This window comes from Colias philodice, chromosome 8 (genome assembly GCF_061535455.1).
Source record: "Colias philodice isolate Cphi_HAF_F1 chromosome 8, ilColPhil1 Martin Lab GWU primary, whole genome shotgun sequence".
NCBI lineage: Eukaryota > Metazoa > Arthropoda > Insecta > Lepidoptera > Pieridae > Colias > Colias philodice.
This window is the reverse complement of record NC_143093.1, coordinates 2,935,260-2,950,637: the sequence shown is the minus strand read 5'-3', so window position 1 is coordinate 2,950,637 and position 15,378 is coordinate 2,935,260. Positions and strand designations below refer to the sequence as shown.

At 34.3% G+C, this 15,378-nt stretch overlaps 1 protein-coding gene across 1 annotated transcript in view; it reads left to right on the top strand.

Moving 5' to 3' along the window:
• LOC149486391 (klaroid protein-like) overlaps positions 1 to 11,419 on the top strand; it is a 29,861-nt gene extending 18,442 nt beyond the window's left edge. The window contains exons 5-12 of the mRNA XM_089697995.1: positions 636 to 834; positions 1,431 to 1,623; positions 1,979 to 2,085; positions 2,519 to 2,648; positions 5,308 to 5,931; positions 6,459 to 6,629; positions 7,697 to 7,809; positions 8,909 to 11,419. Coding sequence (XP_089554121.1) covers positions 636 to 834; positions 1,431 to 1,623; positions 1,979 to 2,085; positions 2,519 to 2,648; positions 5,308 to 5,931; positions 6,459 to 6,629; positions 7,697 to 7,809; positions 8,909 to 9,187 — 1,816 coding nt within the window. The 3' untranslated portion in view covers positions 9,188 to 11,419. The remainder of the gene's footprint in view (positions 1 to 635; positions 835 to 1,430; positions 1,624 to 1,978; positions 2,086 to 2,518; positions 2,649 to 5,307; positions 5,932 to 6,458; positions 6,630 to 7,696; positions 7,810 to 8,908) is intronic.
• Positions 11,420 to 15,378: the final 3,959 nt, after the last annotated feature.

Sequence of the window (15,378 nt, the reverse complement as noted above, 5' to 3'; positions counted from 1 at the left end):
CCTATTTCGATCTGACAGAATATAGAAGGCTGATCATCTACATGTCCGTAATGAAAATCGATCAATGAAACTGATGCATTTTGCTTTGTCCTATACCCAAAGGCAAACAGACTTCACTTTTGAGAAACGGAACGAATCCCCACACTCCTATCATTTCAGATGGGTTATAAGAAAACAAAATATATTCCCATCTATGTATTATTTAAAATATCAATTCTTTGCACAAAACACAATATCATTATCATTACATAGTATAAAACAATATCGCTTTCTCTCTATATAATATGCTTTAATCTTTAAAACTACGCAAAGATATTGATGTGGTTTTTTTAATAGATAGAGTGATTCAAGCGTAAGGATTTAGTATATAACTAGCGGTCCGCCCCGGCTTCGCCCATGGTACCCACAATCTACATGTTTAAACTATCCTATCTCTCAAGTTGGATCGAACTGCACATGGTGTGCGAATTTTATTATAATCGGTTAAGTGGTTTAGAAGTCCATTGAGGACAAACATTGTGACACGAGATTTATATATATTAAGATTTATTTTATACTAAAACCTTCCTAATAATTTTTAATTTCCTTACCTAATTTAGTATATTATAATAATAACAAAACACGCAAACTTCCAGCAAATATCCGAAAACCGACTACACATACTCGCCGCTGTCCCGCGACCGCGTGGAGCTCGCGCCCGGGCAGGTGGCGGTGCCGAACATGTCGCGCCGCTCGCTGTCGCAGTTCCGCGCGCACGGGCCCAGCGCGCGCGACGAGCCCGACCAGTACAGCGCCGCACACTGGACCAGCACCACCACTAGGAAGCGGTTCACGGTTAGTGGAGGGAAATTTTAAATTATGAACTTCTTGGTCTACCGTTTCTATTAAGTAATGACTTGAAATGAGTTCTCAGCAATAATTTAACAAGTCCCTGTATCATTTAGTAATAATAAAGTCAAGTCTGACGGTCACCATTATTAGGAAACAGTTTGGAAGGCATAACGGTGGATTAGACCCAAATGTAGCTGTGACATGCGATTAATGCAAATATACTTATACCTCACATACATAAAACAAAAATTATGGTGGCAGCCAAAATTTTATTATACTTAGTCATGAAATTTTTAATAAAATTTGTGACCGTATCAGCAATATTGTTTGAAACCGATATTGAAATAGTTTTAAGCTATTGCATAGCTTCTATCGCGGGCCTTGAGCGCGGGGACCGAATCCAGAAATTCCGTAACGAAAAAACCTCACGCTCCCCACTCCGACGGGCACGGAGGTGTGGCTTGAAGGCATAGCATACAAATAGCTTTACCGCGGCAGTCCCCGAGTGCCACACGTCTTTTTTTTTATAAAATATCCTGACTACTTTGGGATTAGCATTTCACCAACAGAATTTCTAATTTTTGTGTTATTATTTCCAGTCAATAGAAAGTTCAGACGACGAGGGCACATACGCACGCAACGGTGCATACAAACAGACGGACGAGCGGTGGTGGATCACACAGCTGCTGGCCAGCTTCATAACCGCTGTGACCACCAGCACTCGGAATGCGTACAGGAAGGTGGTGGGGCCATCGCACAGATACCCGTACACTGAGAGACGGCCCGCTAAAGGTGAGATTTTGTGTAAATAAGTATTATGGTAATATACCCGAGACTTTAGAAATTGTTAGGGCAAACAATAGTTAGTTAATTGTTAATTGATTTTAGGTACATTTGTATACAATGGGTATAAAGTGTATCATTTTATCCCTTGGCCAATTAGGTTTTTTATACTTATTTATGCTGACTAATATTTAATTCTTTTGGATTCCATATCCAAAAAAAAACGTGTTGAAACTTGAAATTATATAATAAACAATGAAAAAAAAGGTTTAAAAGCTTTCCCCACTTACAAAGTTAAAAACAATTGTGATTTTTGCACCACATATATTTTTCCCTTATTTTTAATATGTCACTATATTTCCAGCGAGTATCCTGTCTCGTTCAGCGAGCGCGATGGCTGCTCCGTTCTACTGGATTTACTCTATCATACAAACTGTCATCACCACTACTGTGACCACCGTTACTGAAACTGTAAGTGGACATTATTTATTGCTAAGAAAAACGAATTGAATTATCGTTTGTATCATGTATGTGACAATATTTTCATAGAACATTCATATATCATTTTTATACGTAACGCAACATAGTATCTACAATTTTCGTTTGCACTTAAAGGGTTAAGAGAGATTAGTCTCTTTCATCATAACTGCACAGTGAACGTGTTAATTTTGCTTGGTTATGGTTTGCTTTCACACAGTTTAATTCCTTATAAAAATAGTGGATAAAGTTCAAGAAAATAGTTTGTTATTATCATATACATAAAAAACGTTTTTATACATCAAAATAAAATTTGCTATTAATATTTATATTATTAGGATTTGTAACATTTTTTTTTCCTATAGAAGATAGCTTTTTTATACATATGAGTAAGTATGTATTGAAAGTCTTATTTGTATTTGAACAGATATCACCCAGTAAAGAAATCGTATCTGAGAAGTACTCTGTAGGGAGTTATCAAAAGGCAGCAGTGGGTGCTAAACGAAACTGGTGGCCGCTCGCATTATTGCTGCTTCTACCCGCCTTCGGATATGGATGTAAGTTTATTATTATCACGTTTTTATTAATTAAAGTTTATTTTCTGTAGCCTAAGTATGTAAAATTATATAGACTCATTTTTTTAAATACATAAGATATGATGCACCATACCTATGTGCAAAATTTCTTTTCAATTCATTTAATCAAAATGGAATTTTGAGAAAGTTACATTTGATGATTAAATTATAACTTATTGAACCTTAATAAATTTAGCCCTGTAATTATAGAAAGTGTAATGTTTTTTTCTATGTTTAAATATTGATACGAACTCACAATTTATTTTTTATTTATAAAGCTATTGTATTTGTCCAATATGTATATATCAAAGCATTACCATTCATACCAATTCCTTTCAGTGCACTACACATACGAAAACTTGGATCATCTGGCTATGCCAAACTTTACAAATTTCTATCTAGATTTGTCCGAGTTTACCGCGACCAAACTGCAGAACATCAGCCTTCCTTCGCTTCCGAATATCACATTGCCAACCATCAATCTGACGATGCCAGACATCAATATAACGATGCCAGTAGCTAATTTGGCCGAAGTATCGAAGCGGTATACAGTGTACAAGGAAGTGGTACAGAATAGAATGGCAGATGCGTCTGATTATATAGAAATTGTCGCTCAGAGCTGTTGGGAGGAGATACGACGGTTTTGGAGCGGTGTTTTTTGATGATTGCGTATATTGCCAGTAATGCCAGTGTCGTGATGTGATTGTTGTAGTGAATTGAGTTGTGATAAGCAAATAGACGTGTTCATTAATTAGGGGTTGTGTATCATGTAGAATTTAGTTTCGTATATGAAACAGATTGATTTTAAATAATCATAGATTATATGTACTGTATTTTTCTTTTGATTAGAAAAGTACACATTAGATATATTTTAAATAATAATGTTATTATTTATTCGTTGGAAAAACACTTCAAAAGCGATAATAATTGTATTACACTTAACTAACGTGAAAATATTAACTATCAACTTCACAATCGGTTTGTAAATATTCGTCTTCTTTTATGAGGGAAGTATTTGCGACATTATACTCAGTTTACTACAACAATAAGTTTAAGTATAGTTTTCGCTTAAAAATAGTATTTAAAGTGATTAATATTATTGTATTTTTTTAACAAATAATTTGTTTATTATGTTCGATATTTACATTGTGGTAAATAATTTTAACAAGTACCTATATAAAACTATTTTTTAAACGATAATTTTAATCTCTTGTGTACTTAGTAAGTTAATAGTTATTCCCGTTAATAATTCTCCATATCAAAATAATATGTAAAGTAAATTTTACATCTTGTATTTATAGATATGGGATGAGATGTTGGATGCTATCATTTGAGATTATATTTTCAGACATACATACATGCATCTATTTACACTACTTAATGCTTGCTATTGCTTACTTTTTTAATTAACATGCAATAGACAGTTTTAATAAATATGTAAACAATAATCATGTACCAGTGGTTGCTTTTGCCCTAAGAGGATCGAGTTTATTTTATTTTAACATAAAATACAAGAATAATCTTGGTGAAATTTCACCTTTTGGTCTTTTATATAGTTTTTTAGTGCTTTATATAGTTAACAAAACTATATGTTACATATTATAATATTTTAATAGTGGTTCAGATGTTACAAAGTTCATTATTTACAATGTATTACCCTCCGAAGAAACATAATTACTATTTTTAATTAATATTGAATTATTTATTTTACGTTATGCCTTTAATGCTTTAAATAACTTTTATATTTTTATCTACGCTGTTTTGAATTTGGTTGAGGCTTTTAATTAAGATTTGATTAAGGGAATGGGTATTATTAGAAGAACGTAAATAAAAATATGAAAGTGAACTCTATGTACCTAATCTAAAACATGACGTGGCCATATTTTGAATTGTTTTTAATCGGTTTACTAATCGGAAACTAATTTACTAGTCGTATTATTGAAACTGTTTATTTAAGGTTAACTTTTCATCGGAAAAATTTTAATTAAAAAATGGAAAAATAATTATAAATTTATATAATTATACAGTTTTCTTGGCAATTCTAAGATGTATATTGTAAAACGGTTCGTGTTGTAACGTGTACGGAATGGTTATTACAACATCTTGCTTTTTTTCATCAGTACCTGTTATTGATAAGTGAAATTATTTATGAAAATGTCACAAAGTATCTTTATTTTTATTTCTATTTAATTATTTATTATTTGTTGTCGTTGATTTAATTTCAATTATTTTACTTGGGATTTATCGCAATGATCATAACTTCGATGTTTAATTCAGTTTCGCTTTAGTGATTAAGTAATAATTTATTTAAAATATATTTGATTATAATTTAATTGTACTAATGCTGGGTTAAAATTGATTGAATTATATATTTTCTTTCATGTAACATGTGTTTTCATCCCTCCCCCTTCCCACATAATTCTTCCCTGAACACACCTTACCGCCAGGGAAGGATAGAGGTATAAACGTCACCTATACAAAGTGCTCGTTCGACGCTCTTTTAGGTGAGTTTTAAACATTTTATTTATATAAAATCTCAATCTCTGTCCTTCCCTGAACGAAACTCGCTATAACTTCTTGTATCACATGTGGGGAAGGACAGAGCGCGTACAGATTATTAAACGTTTGCTTTATTTTACAGATTACAACTACGCGGACCAAAAAGAGTCATTACCGAAAAGAGAAATAATCGATACATACAAGCCACCGGTGATCCTTCAAGATTCGGATTTGACTAAACGAGTGGAAGCCTTAGAAAACTGGGCCATAAAAGTCGACAACCGATTGACACTGTTCGATAACAAATTATCGAAATTGGACAACTTAGAGGCGCAAATCGAGCAGTACTCGTTCAAGCATCTGCAACAAAACTTGATTCAGATTTTAAGCGTTAACGATAATAGTGAAGCTATTGCCAGCAAACTGAAGGAACATTTCGACAGGAATTACATTTCGAAGGACGAGATGCAACTGCTGAGTCAGGAGATACACGAAAGATTGATAAATTCGTGGAAACCGGAGTTGAGCGAGGACGATATACGGCGGATGATCCAGGAATACTTATTATCTGTAGAGAAGAAACAGATGGAATTAATAGTAGAGAAGGTGAAGGAATATGTGGCCAGGGTAGAGGTATCTGCTCCGGGGGGCGCGGGAGACCCGGGGTCAGTGGACATGGAAGAGATACGCCGGCTCGTGTCCAGCATGCTGCAGATATATGACGCTGATAAGACGGGATTGGTGGATTACGCTTTGGAATCTGCGGGTAAGTGGACATTTGATAGAATAAATAAATATGAATTATTGTGCTTTTAAATAACCAATAGTATCGCTTTAAACTAAATTAAGCGATATGATTGGTTATTTACAAATACATTCCTCACACATTATTATTTATATTATTAGTGGAAAAGCACCCTTATTCTGATTCGTACAATACGTTCGTCAATTGTATTGACATGTTAATCAAAAAAAAAAAAGGGGGGGCACTCGGGGACTGCCGCAGTAAAGCTATTGCACGCTATGCCTTCAAGCCACACCTCCGTGCCCGTCGGAGTGGGGAGCGTGAGGTTTTTCGTTACTAAATTTATGGATTCGGTCCCCGCGCTCAAGGCCCGCGATAGAAGCTATGCAATAGCTTAAAACACAGATATTGTTGTATCGCTGACCAATTTGGTTTTTTTCTTATAGAAAGTATCTATTATCATAATATAATGTAATATTTTTATCTAATTGACGTTAACTTGTAACCAAGTCTTATTAAAAAATAATTAATTCGATGTTTATATGCAGGTGGTCAAGTGATATCGACACGCTGCACGGAGCTGTACCAGATCAAGACGAAGCAGTACTCAGTGCTGGGGCTGCCGGTGTGGTGGGTGTACACGTCGCCGCGGTACGCGCTCACGCCGGGCGCCATGCCCGCCGAGTGCTGGGCCTTCCAGGGCTTCCCGGGGTATCTGGGTGAGTGCTAACAGATCACATTAGAAAATAATGGAAAAAAAGTTTGGTTTGTGTTGTTTCCAAACGGTAAATACTTAGACCTTCAAGAAAAGAGCGTACTCCTACCTTAAGGGCTTGTACACAAAACTGCGATGCGAATTCGCAACGCAGAAAATTACGACACGAATTACTGCGATGCGATTTGGTGCGGCAAGGCGTCTCCCAGGGTGACCATTCCTTCGACGACCGATAACCGTTATCAGTTTAGTTTTTTCATTGTTTTCTTTTTCCTCGAAATTTGGAAATAAACTTTTACACACGTCCTTCCAAGCATCTTGTTTGATGAATTTGTTTTTATAGTCTTCATTACTAGTGTCCCAAAGAACAGGGCGCTCCTCAATCTGTGATATTAAAAATCAACGTCGTATTCTGTCATTTTTAAAGTACACGTCTTGCCCACACGCTGTCCCTGAGCGAACTAAAATTGCGTCAACAAGTGTGACGCAACATCGCAGGAATGCGCAATGTGAATCAATTCGCAAGTTCTTGCGATGCGTAGAGGGAGCTCGCAGATTTTTGCGATGCGACGTCGCATCGCAGTTTTGTGTACAAGCCCTTAACTAAGGCCGACAACGCATTGACAATGTCCCCGGCATTGCTGATGCGTATGGGCGACGCAGTACACTTAAAATCAGGTGACGTGACTAAAACAATCATCGTAGTGATAGTATTTTAAAATATTTGTCTTAGTAAATTTTTAAACTGTTCGATTTTAATCTATCCTGCGAAATTGTAATTTAAATGTAAATTGTACTCGCGAGTTTACAAAATGTTGAAAAATGTTTATATTTGTAACATACTGAAACAAAACGAGGTGAAGGAAGCAAAATATGTGACGCATCACAATTTTTCGACATTTTTTTAATCTCGCGAGTTAGATTATAATGTAACGGTTTTCAAAAGCTTACGGCGACATATCTGTACGTTAAAACTTCCCTTCTTTTCTTACAACAGCACTGAAGTTGTTTTCTTCAATTTGTATGCATATAAAATTTTGAATAATGTAACAACTTGTTTATATTTTACAGTAATACGCACGTACGCTATAATAGAAGTGACTGGATTCTCACTGGAGCACATGTCACGTTTGCTCGCGGCGGAAGGAAAGATAGAATCTGCGCCTAAAAACTTCTCTGTATATGTAAGTATTTAATATCATTTTCTAGATTCGATTTACCTACATTAAGTATTATTATTAATTGAAATCTCTATTTAATTTAAGAAACTCATGTTATCGATCGCAATTAAAAAGTGAATCAGATATTGGTTTTTGCTGCAGTACTTTGCTGAAGATATTTTTTTGTACTTTTTAAGTTTGTTAAGAATCACGATAATCGTTAACCTTGATGGCAGACAAAAATTTTATGCAACAAATTAAAATAATTACAAAAACTTTTGCACTTACATATGTTTCTTATACATTATAATATAAGAAAACTTTTTTCGTCATGATACCTTCTACGCACTAAACGATCATCAAGTATACCAATTGTTTATATATTTTTTTCTATCATGCATGAATTCCATATTTTACCAAACGTAGTTTAGAAATATGTTACATTTTGCCTGTAGTAGACAGTCCATATAAGTAGAACCTCGATAACTTAAACCTCGGTAACATAAAAACCTCTGTAACTTCAAAAAATATTATGTTCCCTTCCCATCAGAGCCCAAAACCTCTTTAACTTAAAATACGCAACCTCTATAACTTAAATAAATAATCTCTGTATTGGCCCTCAGTAACTCAAAGAAATGTTTCCACAACCTCTATAACATAAAATTGTTTTTCAATGAGTCATTTTGAAAGAGTGTCAAAACAAAAGGTTACGGTATTTATTGCTTGCATGTGTTTACTATGTATTGTTAAACCTATTGTTTGCTTTATCGAAATTCTTCAAAGCTTTGCGGCGGTTAGCATCATAAGTTTTTGATTGTTGTCCTGGAAACATCGCTTTACTTACTGTGTGATAAAACTGGCTTAAAATGAGTCCAAAAAGAAAACTAACAACCCTCACCTACGCTGATAAATTAAAAGCTATAGAAGCAGTGGAACATGGATAGACCCTTGATAACTTAAAACCTCTATAACTTAAAATATTTTGTGTTTGCCTTGGACTTTAACTTATCGAGGTTCTACTTTGAGAATTAGAAAGTCTTGTAACACAGCTAAATCAAACCATACTAGTAGTTGAAAAGATTTAAAAATACATATACAGCTAATTCCCGAGTGAAAATTTCAGGGGCTTCACAATGAATTGGACACAGCGCCGCATCTATTTGGGAACTACATATACGACGCCAACAGCACATCCATACAATACTTCCCGGTGCAATATCCGAAAACGACCAACATTGACGGAGTCGAGTACCCCGTCGCTTTCGACATTGTGGAGCTGCGAGTGGAGAGTAACCATGGCAACCCCACATACACTTGTGTGTACAGATTCAGAGTGCACGGAAACCCGCTGAACGACATACGGCAAGCCACCGAAGATAGCATACGAGACAGTGAAACGTAACAACAACTTTTGCCTAGCCCACAATGTGCGATAGGGCGAGCAACCATTGCATGTGGCATTCAAGTGTTCTATTGAGATAATGAAATATAACAAAGCAAAAGTACCATACTGAACTTAGCACTATTATGTGATTTAAAAATGACTCGTCCACGGTGCGAAATGGTCTATGAATTCTTAACAATCCACAGTGATTCAAAGTGAATAGTGGTAATGTGGCCTTCTAGAACTGTGTAGGTTTAAAGTACAAACTGTGACCATAAACTGAGCCTAATTTACTATATATTGAATAAGAAAGGACCTTTACAAACACTAACAACTAGTTTATATTTAGATGTAGAAACTCCGGATAGATGTAGGTTTTTCTTTGCAGCGTAGTGACGCGATTTATTATTTTAACAGTGATTGTTTAAATCTCAATAAAATACCGCACAAGGCAGATACGCTTAGCTCTGATAAAATTTTATACCAATATTTATATGTTTTTTATTTTAAGATTTGATTATGTTATAAGGTTTTCTAGATTATAGTTATTACTTATTATACTTTATATTTTTAGGGATCTTACGGTTTTGTGTGATTTCAAATTGCTGTGCGTTTTAGGTTTTATAGAAAAAGTTAAAAGTACAAATTCTTTGTTAAAATAAAAAAATACTAGGTATTTGTAATTATCATAAAATGGTATTATCACAAGTAGTTACTTTTAAAAACAATGATTTTTTTGGGTAAATCCTGTAATATACTTGTAAATTAGTAATTACTATAATTCTAATTCTTGTGTAAAGACAGTCAAGTAATGATGAAAAAAAGAAAACAAAATCTATTAACACATGTTTACATAACATTTACCATTTGTCACACTTAACTAGGTCAAGGTCCAAAAATAATTTTTAATTTAGGTTTAGTGAAGGAGCTAGTCCCGCTTAGTTAGTAAATTTTATGCCAATTGTAATTAAGTTGTTTTAATCTCTCTTGTTCTAAATATTTATAATCACGATTGCTATACATGCAAGCAATTTTAATCGTGTACTTTTTATATACATATTAAGTGTGACTTCTTCCTGGAGTTGACCTTATTCCGCAACATATTCTTTAAATGCAACAAGCAAAACCAACAAAATAAATGAAACCCTTTTTTCCTTCCAACAACATTAAAATTAAAATAAAATCATCAAATATATAGATACGAAATTGCACAAGTAAAGCAACTTGAAAATTATTTTTAGCACTTTATTTATGTAAATAGTTGTTTTGATGCTGAAACTAATATATGATGCACAAAGAAAAATTATTTTTCATACAATAAATCTCTATGTTCACAGACATTCAAAGAGTCTCTAAAAGATTTTAATATCTCCAATGATATATAAAGATCAAATAAATATAATAAACACATTAAGTAACTTTGATACGTCCATTCTATAAAGTAATTACTAATTACCTCTGAATATCGCAGGTTGATGTTTACACGTGTAACATTTATTTAAGCTGAACTAACAAAGAGGATTATAATAAATTGTATGTTACGAAATTATCATAGAGTATGTTATCAAATTGTTAAAGGAAATGTAATTCTGATATATTGTACATGTTTTAATACTAAAATGATATATCCCTCAATAATAATTGTTATTGTTAGTTAACATTCTTCTGTTTAAACAGTTCCTCTAATGACTCCGTATATTTTAACATAAACATTATATATCAAGGCTCATAATAGGATAAATGTTATATTTTGAATGTAAATGAGATCACAAGACCCATATAGATTTGTTTGTATGTTGAATTTACAGAATTTTCCTGCTTGAAATCCTAATAAGGAAATTACGAATAATAATATGACATGAACTTTAAAATAGCACTAAAGGTAAAATATGTAAACGACTTGTAAGTTTAACGTTTCGAATTCTTTATCCAGATTACTCACATGAGTCTAAACTACTAGTAAAATATCATAATATTGTAAACAATCACCTTAAATTTACACCATAACTTTTGCATTGTATAATTATTTTATGTTTATTTTATACATTATCAATTTGTTTTTAATAAAATGAGGTTTCTCTTTTCATTGCCAAACAATCATGTTTTAACGTGTGTATTTTAACTTATTTATTTAGTTTTTCGATATTATGTCAGACATTCGTATTTCTTGTACCTAGTATTAAGATTTTAATCATAATGTGAAATTTTCGAAATATTTGTGTTGTTCGAAATAAAAGATTTTAAAATTTACATCGCGTGTTTTTACTTTACTTACGTACCGGCCAATTGCAAGCGTGTTTCTCGATGTTCGTACATACACATATTATCCATACTCCGTGGTCCATACTCGCTTGTCGGCGATCTGAATTCTGAAATTACTAAACAGAGCCACTGAACATGAATTGGACATTACTTGGCCTTAATTATGCCGCGGCCACACATTGGAGATATTTGCACCAACGTAACGTTTTGCGCCCAATGCACCAATGTATGTATCAGTACTTTGGCACAATGTAGACATTGCGTCCAATCACTGTCCAATGCCCAATACTAACGCGTTCAGTGTCGGTTTTCGATACACGTTCAAAGGAGAGGGGAATGAAAGGGGAGTGCGCGGGGGCATCTTGGACACAACGCCGCGCTCGCGCCACACATATCGTCTCTATCAGTCGTCTGAAGTGTGCATTTTTATCATCCACCATCGCCTTTTCTTTCGTTGATTACTTGTCTGATGCAAGTAATAAGCATATGTATATGTAACTAGTCCGTACGCGTAAGCCGCTAGTGCAAATAAATTATCGTCCATCGTCTTCGCTTCTCTGCTACTACCACAGTTGGGACTGGCCCAATGAGCTAGTGTGTTTCCATTGATTGGTTACAAAGTTGACATTGAAGCCAATGTATAGTGCAGTAAGTAGTTTGATCATTTCAAATTATAGCCAATACTGGACGCAAAGTTGAATCCAATGTGAGGCCGTGGCTTTAACGCATGCACGATTAGAATTGAGACGTTAAAGTAAGATGGCATGATTCAACTTGAGTCAGCAAAAAAGAGACAACTGAAATAAAAAATAAACTAAAATATGAGATATTCCCTCCCTGAGCGCTAATAATCCGTCTACACATTTTTGCTTATAATATATATTGGTCTAAGATCCGAATATAGGTCAACCTGTAGCGGCGTGATAATAGAATGAGACCAATTTTATAATAAACTAGCGGTCCGCCCCGGCTTCGCCCGTGGTACATATTTACGTTTTCTCTACATAAGAACCATCCTCGTACTTCAAGGAATATAATAAAAAAAGAATTATCGAAATCGGTTCAGCCGTTCTCGAGTTATGCGCTTTACATTTTGCGATTCATTTTTGTATATAAGATGTAGTCTATTAAAAAATCTATTAAAGATGGGTTGACTGAAAAAATCCTGGACAGGACATTTTAATTACCTGGACAAACTGCTAGGTTGGCAGGTATAAACAGGCATATCCGTACCAGTTACTTTCACTTGATGGGATGATAGAAAAAAAATATATATCAGCATGAGCGCTGTTTTATAACAAAATTGTTTATTGTCTCAACACTGCATAATTAAAAAAAAATTAAAGATTTTTTTAATAATTAACTAAAAATATCCTGTCCAGGATTTTTCAGTCAACCCATCTTTAATCGATTTTTTAATAGACTACAATATTTATTATAAAATTAAGGTCTCATTCTATTATCACGCCGCTACAGGTCGATCTATATTCGGATCTTAGACCATATCATAATAATATATTGGATGGCTCTCGTCTCCAGTAGGCCAGTAAACCTTTATTAACCAAATTAATAAGAGAGGATTTGTTACTACTGTAAGTAACAAATCAGGATCCTAGGCTGTGGCCTGTGACTAGGTACCTATTATGTTGTACATATTATTAAATGTCTTTCAAAAATCCGCAAAACAAACCCAGCAAGTGCCCCGAAAATTGAGATGTCATGTTTTACATAAATTTATAAAATATACACTTGTCTGTGTTTTATGTTTACGTAACTATATTTTTTAGTAATCTGTAATTTAGTAATCATACCTTTTGAGTACCTACAAATTCATTTATTACTACTGAAACGAACTGATAATACGACATGAGTAATTTTAAAGATACGAAAAGCGAAATACAAATTGAGAATATTCACTTGAGAGTAGTTATAATAATTAGCTTGCTGATACATACCTAATCTAAGTTTATTCAGCTGTTTATACTAGAATTTCTAGCTTTTTAACCGACTTCAAAAAAAAGGAGGAGGTTATCAATTCGGCGGGTAAGATTTTTTTTATGTATGTACACCGATTACTCCGAGGTTTCTGAATCGATTTACGTGATTCTTTTTTTGTTTCATGCGGAATGGTGTCGAATTGGTCCCATAAAAATTTTATTCAGATGGGCCCAGTAGTTTTTATTTTATGAGCATTTTTGTCTGATCTCGATGACTTAATTGAAATGTAGCAAGTAACTTTGATTCACTTCCCGGTAACCAATTGGGCTGAAATTTTGTATTACGTATACAAAATTTCAGGTACCTATACAGGGTGTCCCACTTTCGGTATACTAAGCGCAAAGCGCACGCTTTTATTAGTGATAGCCATGGTAGTAAGAGATGGCTAGACCATTGCTTGGTGACACAAGCAACTAAGCTTACAATAAGACATTGTTATATACAGTATGATAGTTTCTGGTCTGATCACTTTCCTTTGATTCTTGAATGTGACTTGGGGTCTGTAAATGTGAAGATATCAAGGACATTTCTTCCTTTTAATAAAATTGTATGGGGGGAACGGAATACTGAACAAATAAAAATGTATAACAAAAATTGTAATGATAAATTGAAATTGTTATCTTTTCCTGATGTATTAAATTTGTGTTGTAATAAGCATTGTAATGACATGGAACATAGAAAATTATTAGATAATATGTATAACAAAATTATATCAATATTATGTGACTCCGCTATTAGTAGTAGTGATGACCATAGGCATACCTGTAGGAGAAAAAGAGTTGTGGGGTGGAACCGACATGTGGCTCCAGCATATAGGAAGGCTAGGTCTGCCTTGCAAATCTGGTTAGACATGGGTCAACCACAATTTGGTAGAATATATGATGAAATGCGTGAAACCAAACGCATATTTAAATCACGTTTAAGATGGTGTCAAAATAATGAAGAAAAAATCAAAATGGATATTTTAGCAACACATAATACTAACAAAGATTTTCATAGTTTTTGGAAGGCAACAAATAAGTTAAGTGCAAAGCCAAGCCTTCCTGCTTCTATTGAAGGTTGTAGTGATCCACATGAAATTGCCCATATCTTTAAATGTCATTTTTCTGTAAAACCTTTGCAAGTGGCTTCATGTGAAGAGGTGCCGGATGCTGAGACCTCCGATGATATTACTATTCGGTTCACTGATAAAGATATTCAAAATAGAATAAACTGCGTAACTCGAGGGAAATCACCTGGTCATGATGGTCTCAGCATCGAGCATCTGCGCTATGCTGGACCCCACATGTCGCGTGTACTTGCTTTACTGTTCAATTTATGTATCAGTCATTCTTACCTGCCTTATGACATGATGAAGACAGTAGTTGTACCAATTGTAAAAAATAAAACCGGCGATCTCACAGACAAGGGCAATTACCGACCCATTTCACTGGCTACGGTGATTGCCAAGGTCTTTGATGGGATGCTTGAACCGCTTTTAAAAACCTCTATAAATCTACATGATAACCAGTTCGGTTTTCGAGCCGGACTAGGCACTGAAAATGCTGTCCTGTGCCATGGACTAATAGAATACACGTAATTTTGTTATTTGAGTATTTTTTACGTGATCAGTGTATGCAAAACTACAAGTCCCTTCGCGCTTAGTATACCGAAAGTGTGACACCCTGTATAAATTGGATAGCGATGAAATATTATCATGACATGGAGCTGATTATTGATGATGGAATCGGAAGGTGGCCATAGGAACTCAGTAATATATTTACTCATGGGCGTAGCTAGCCATAGGCTTAGGGTGGGGCAAAAATATATAAATTCAAAAATATGTAAAAAAAATATAATATAATAATATGTAACAAGCAACTATACCATGACTATACCCGAGGTTTTTTCCGGTTAATTTTGAGGATTTTGAACCTCAAAAGGAAAAAACCGGTCAAGTGCGAGTCGGA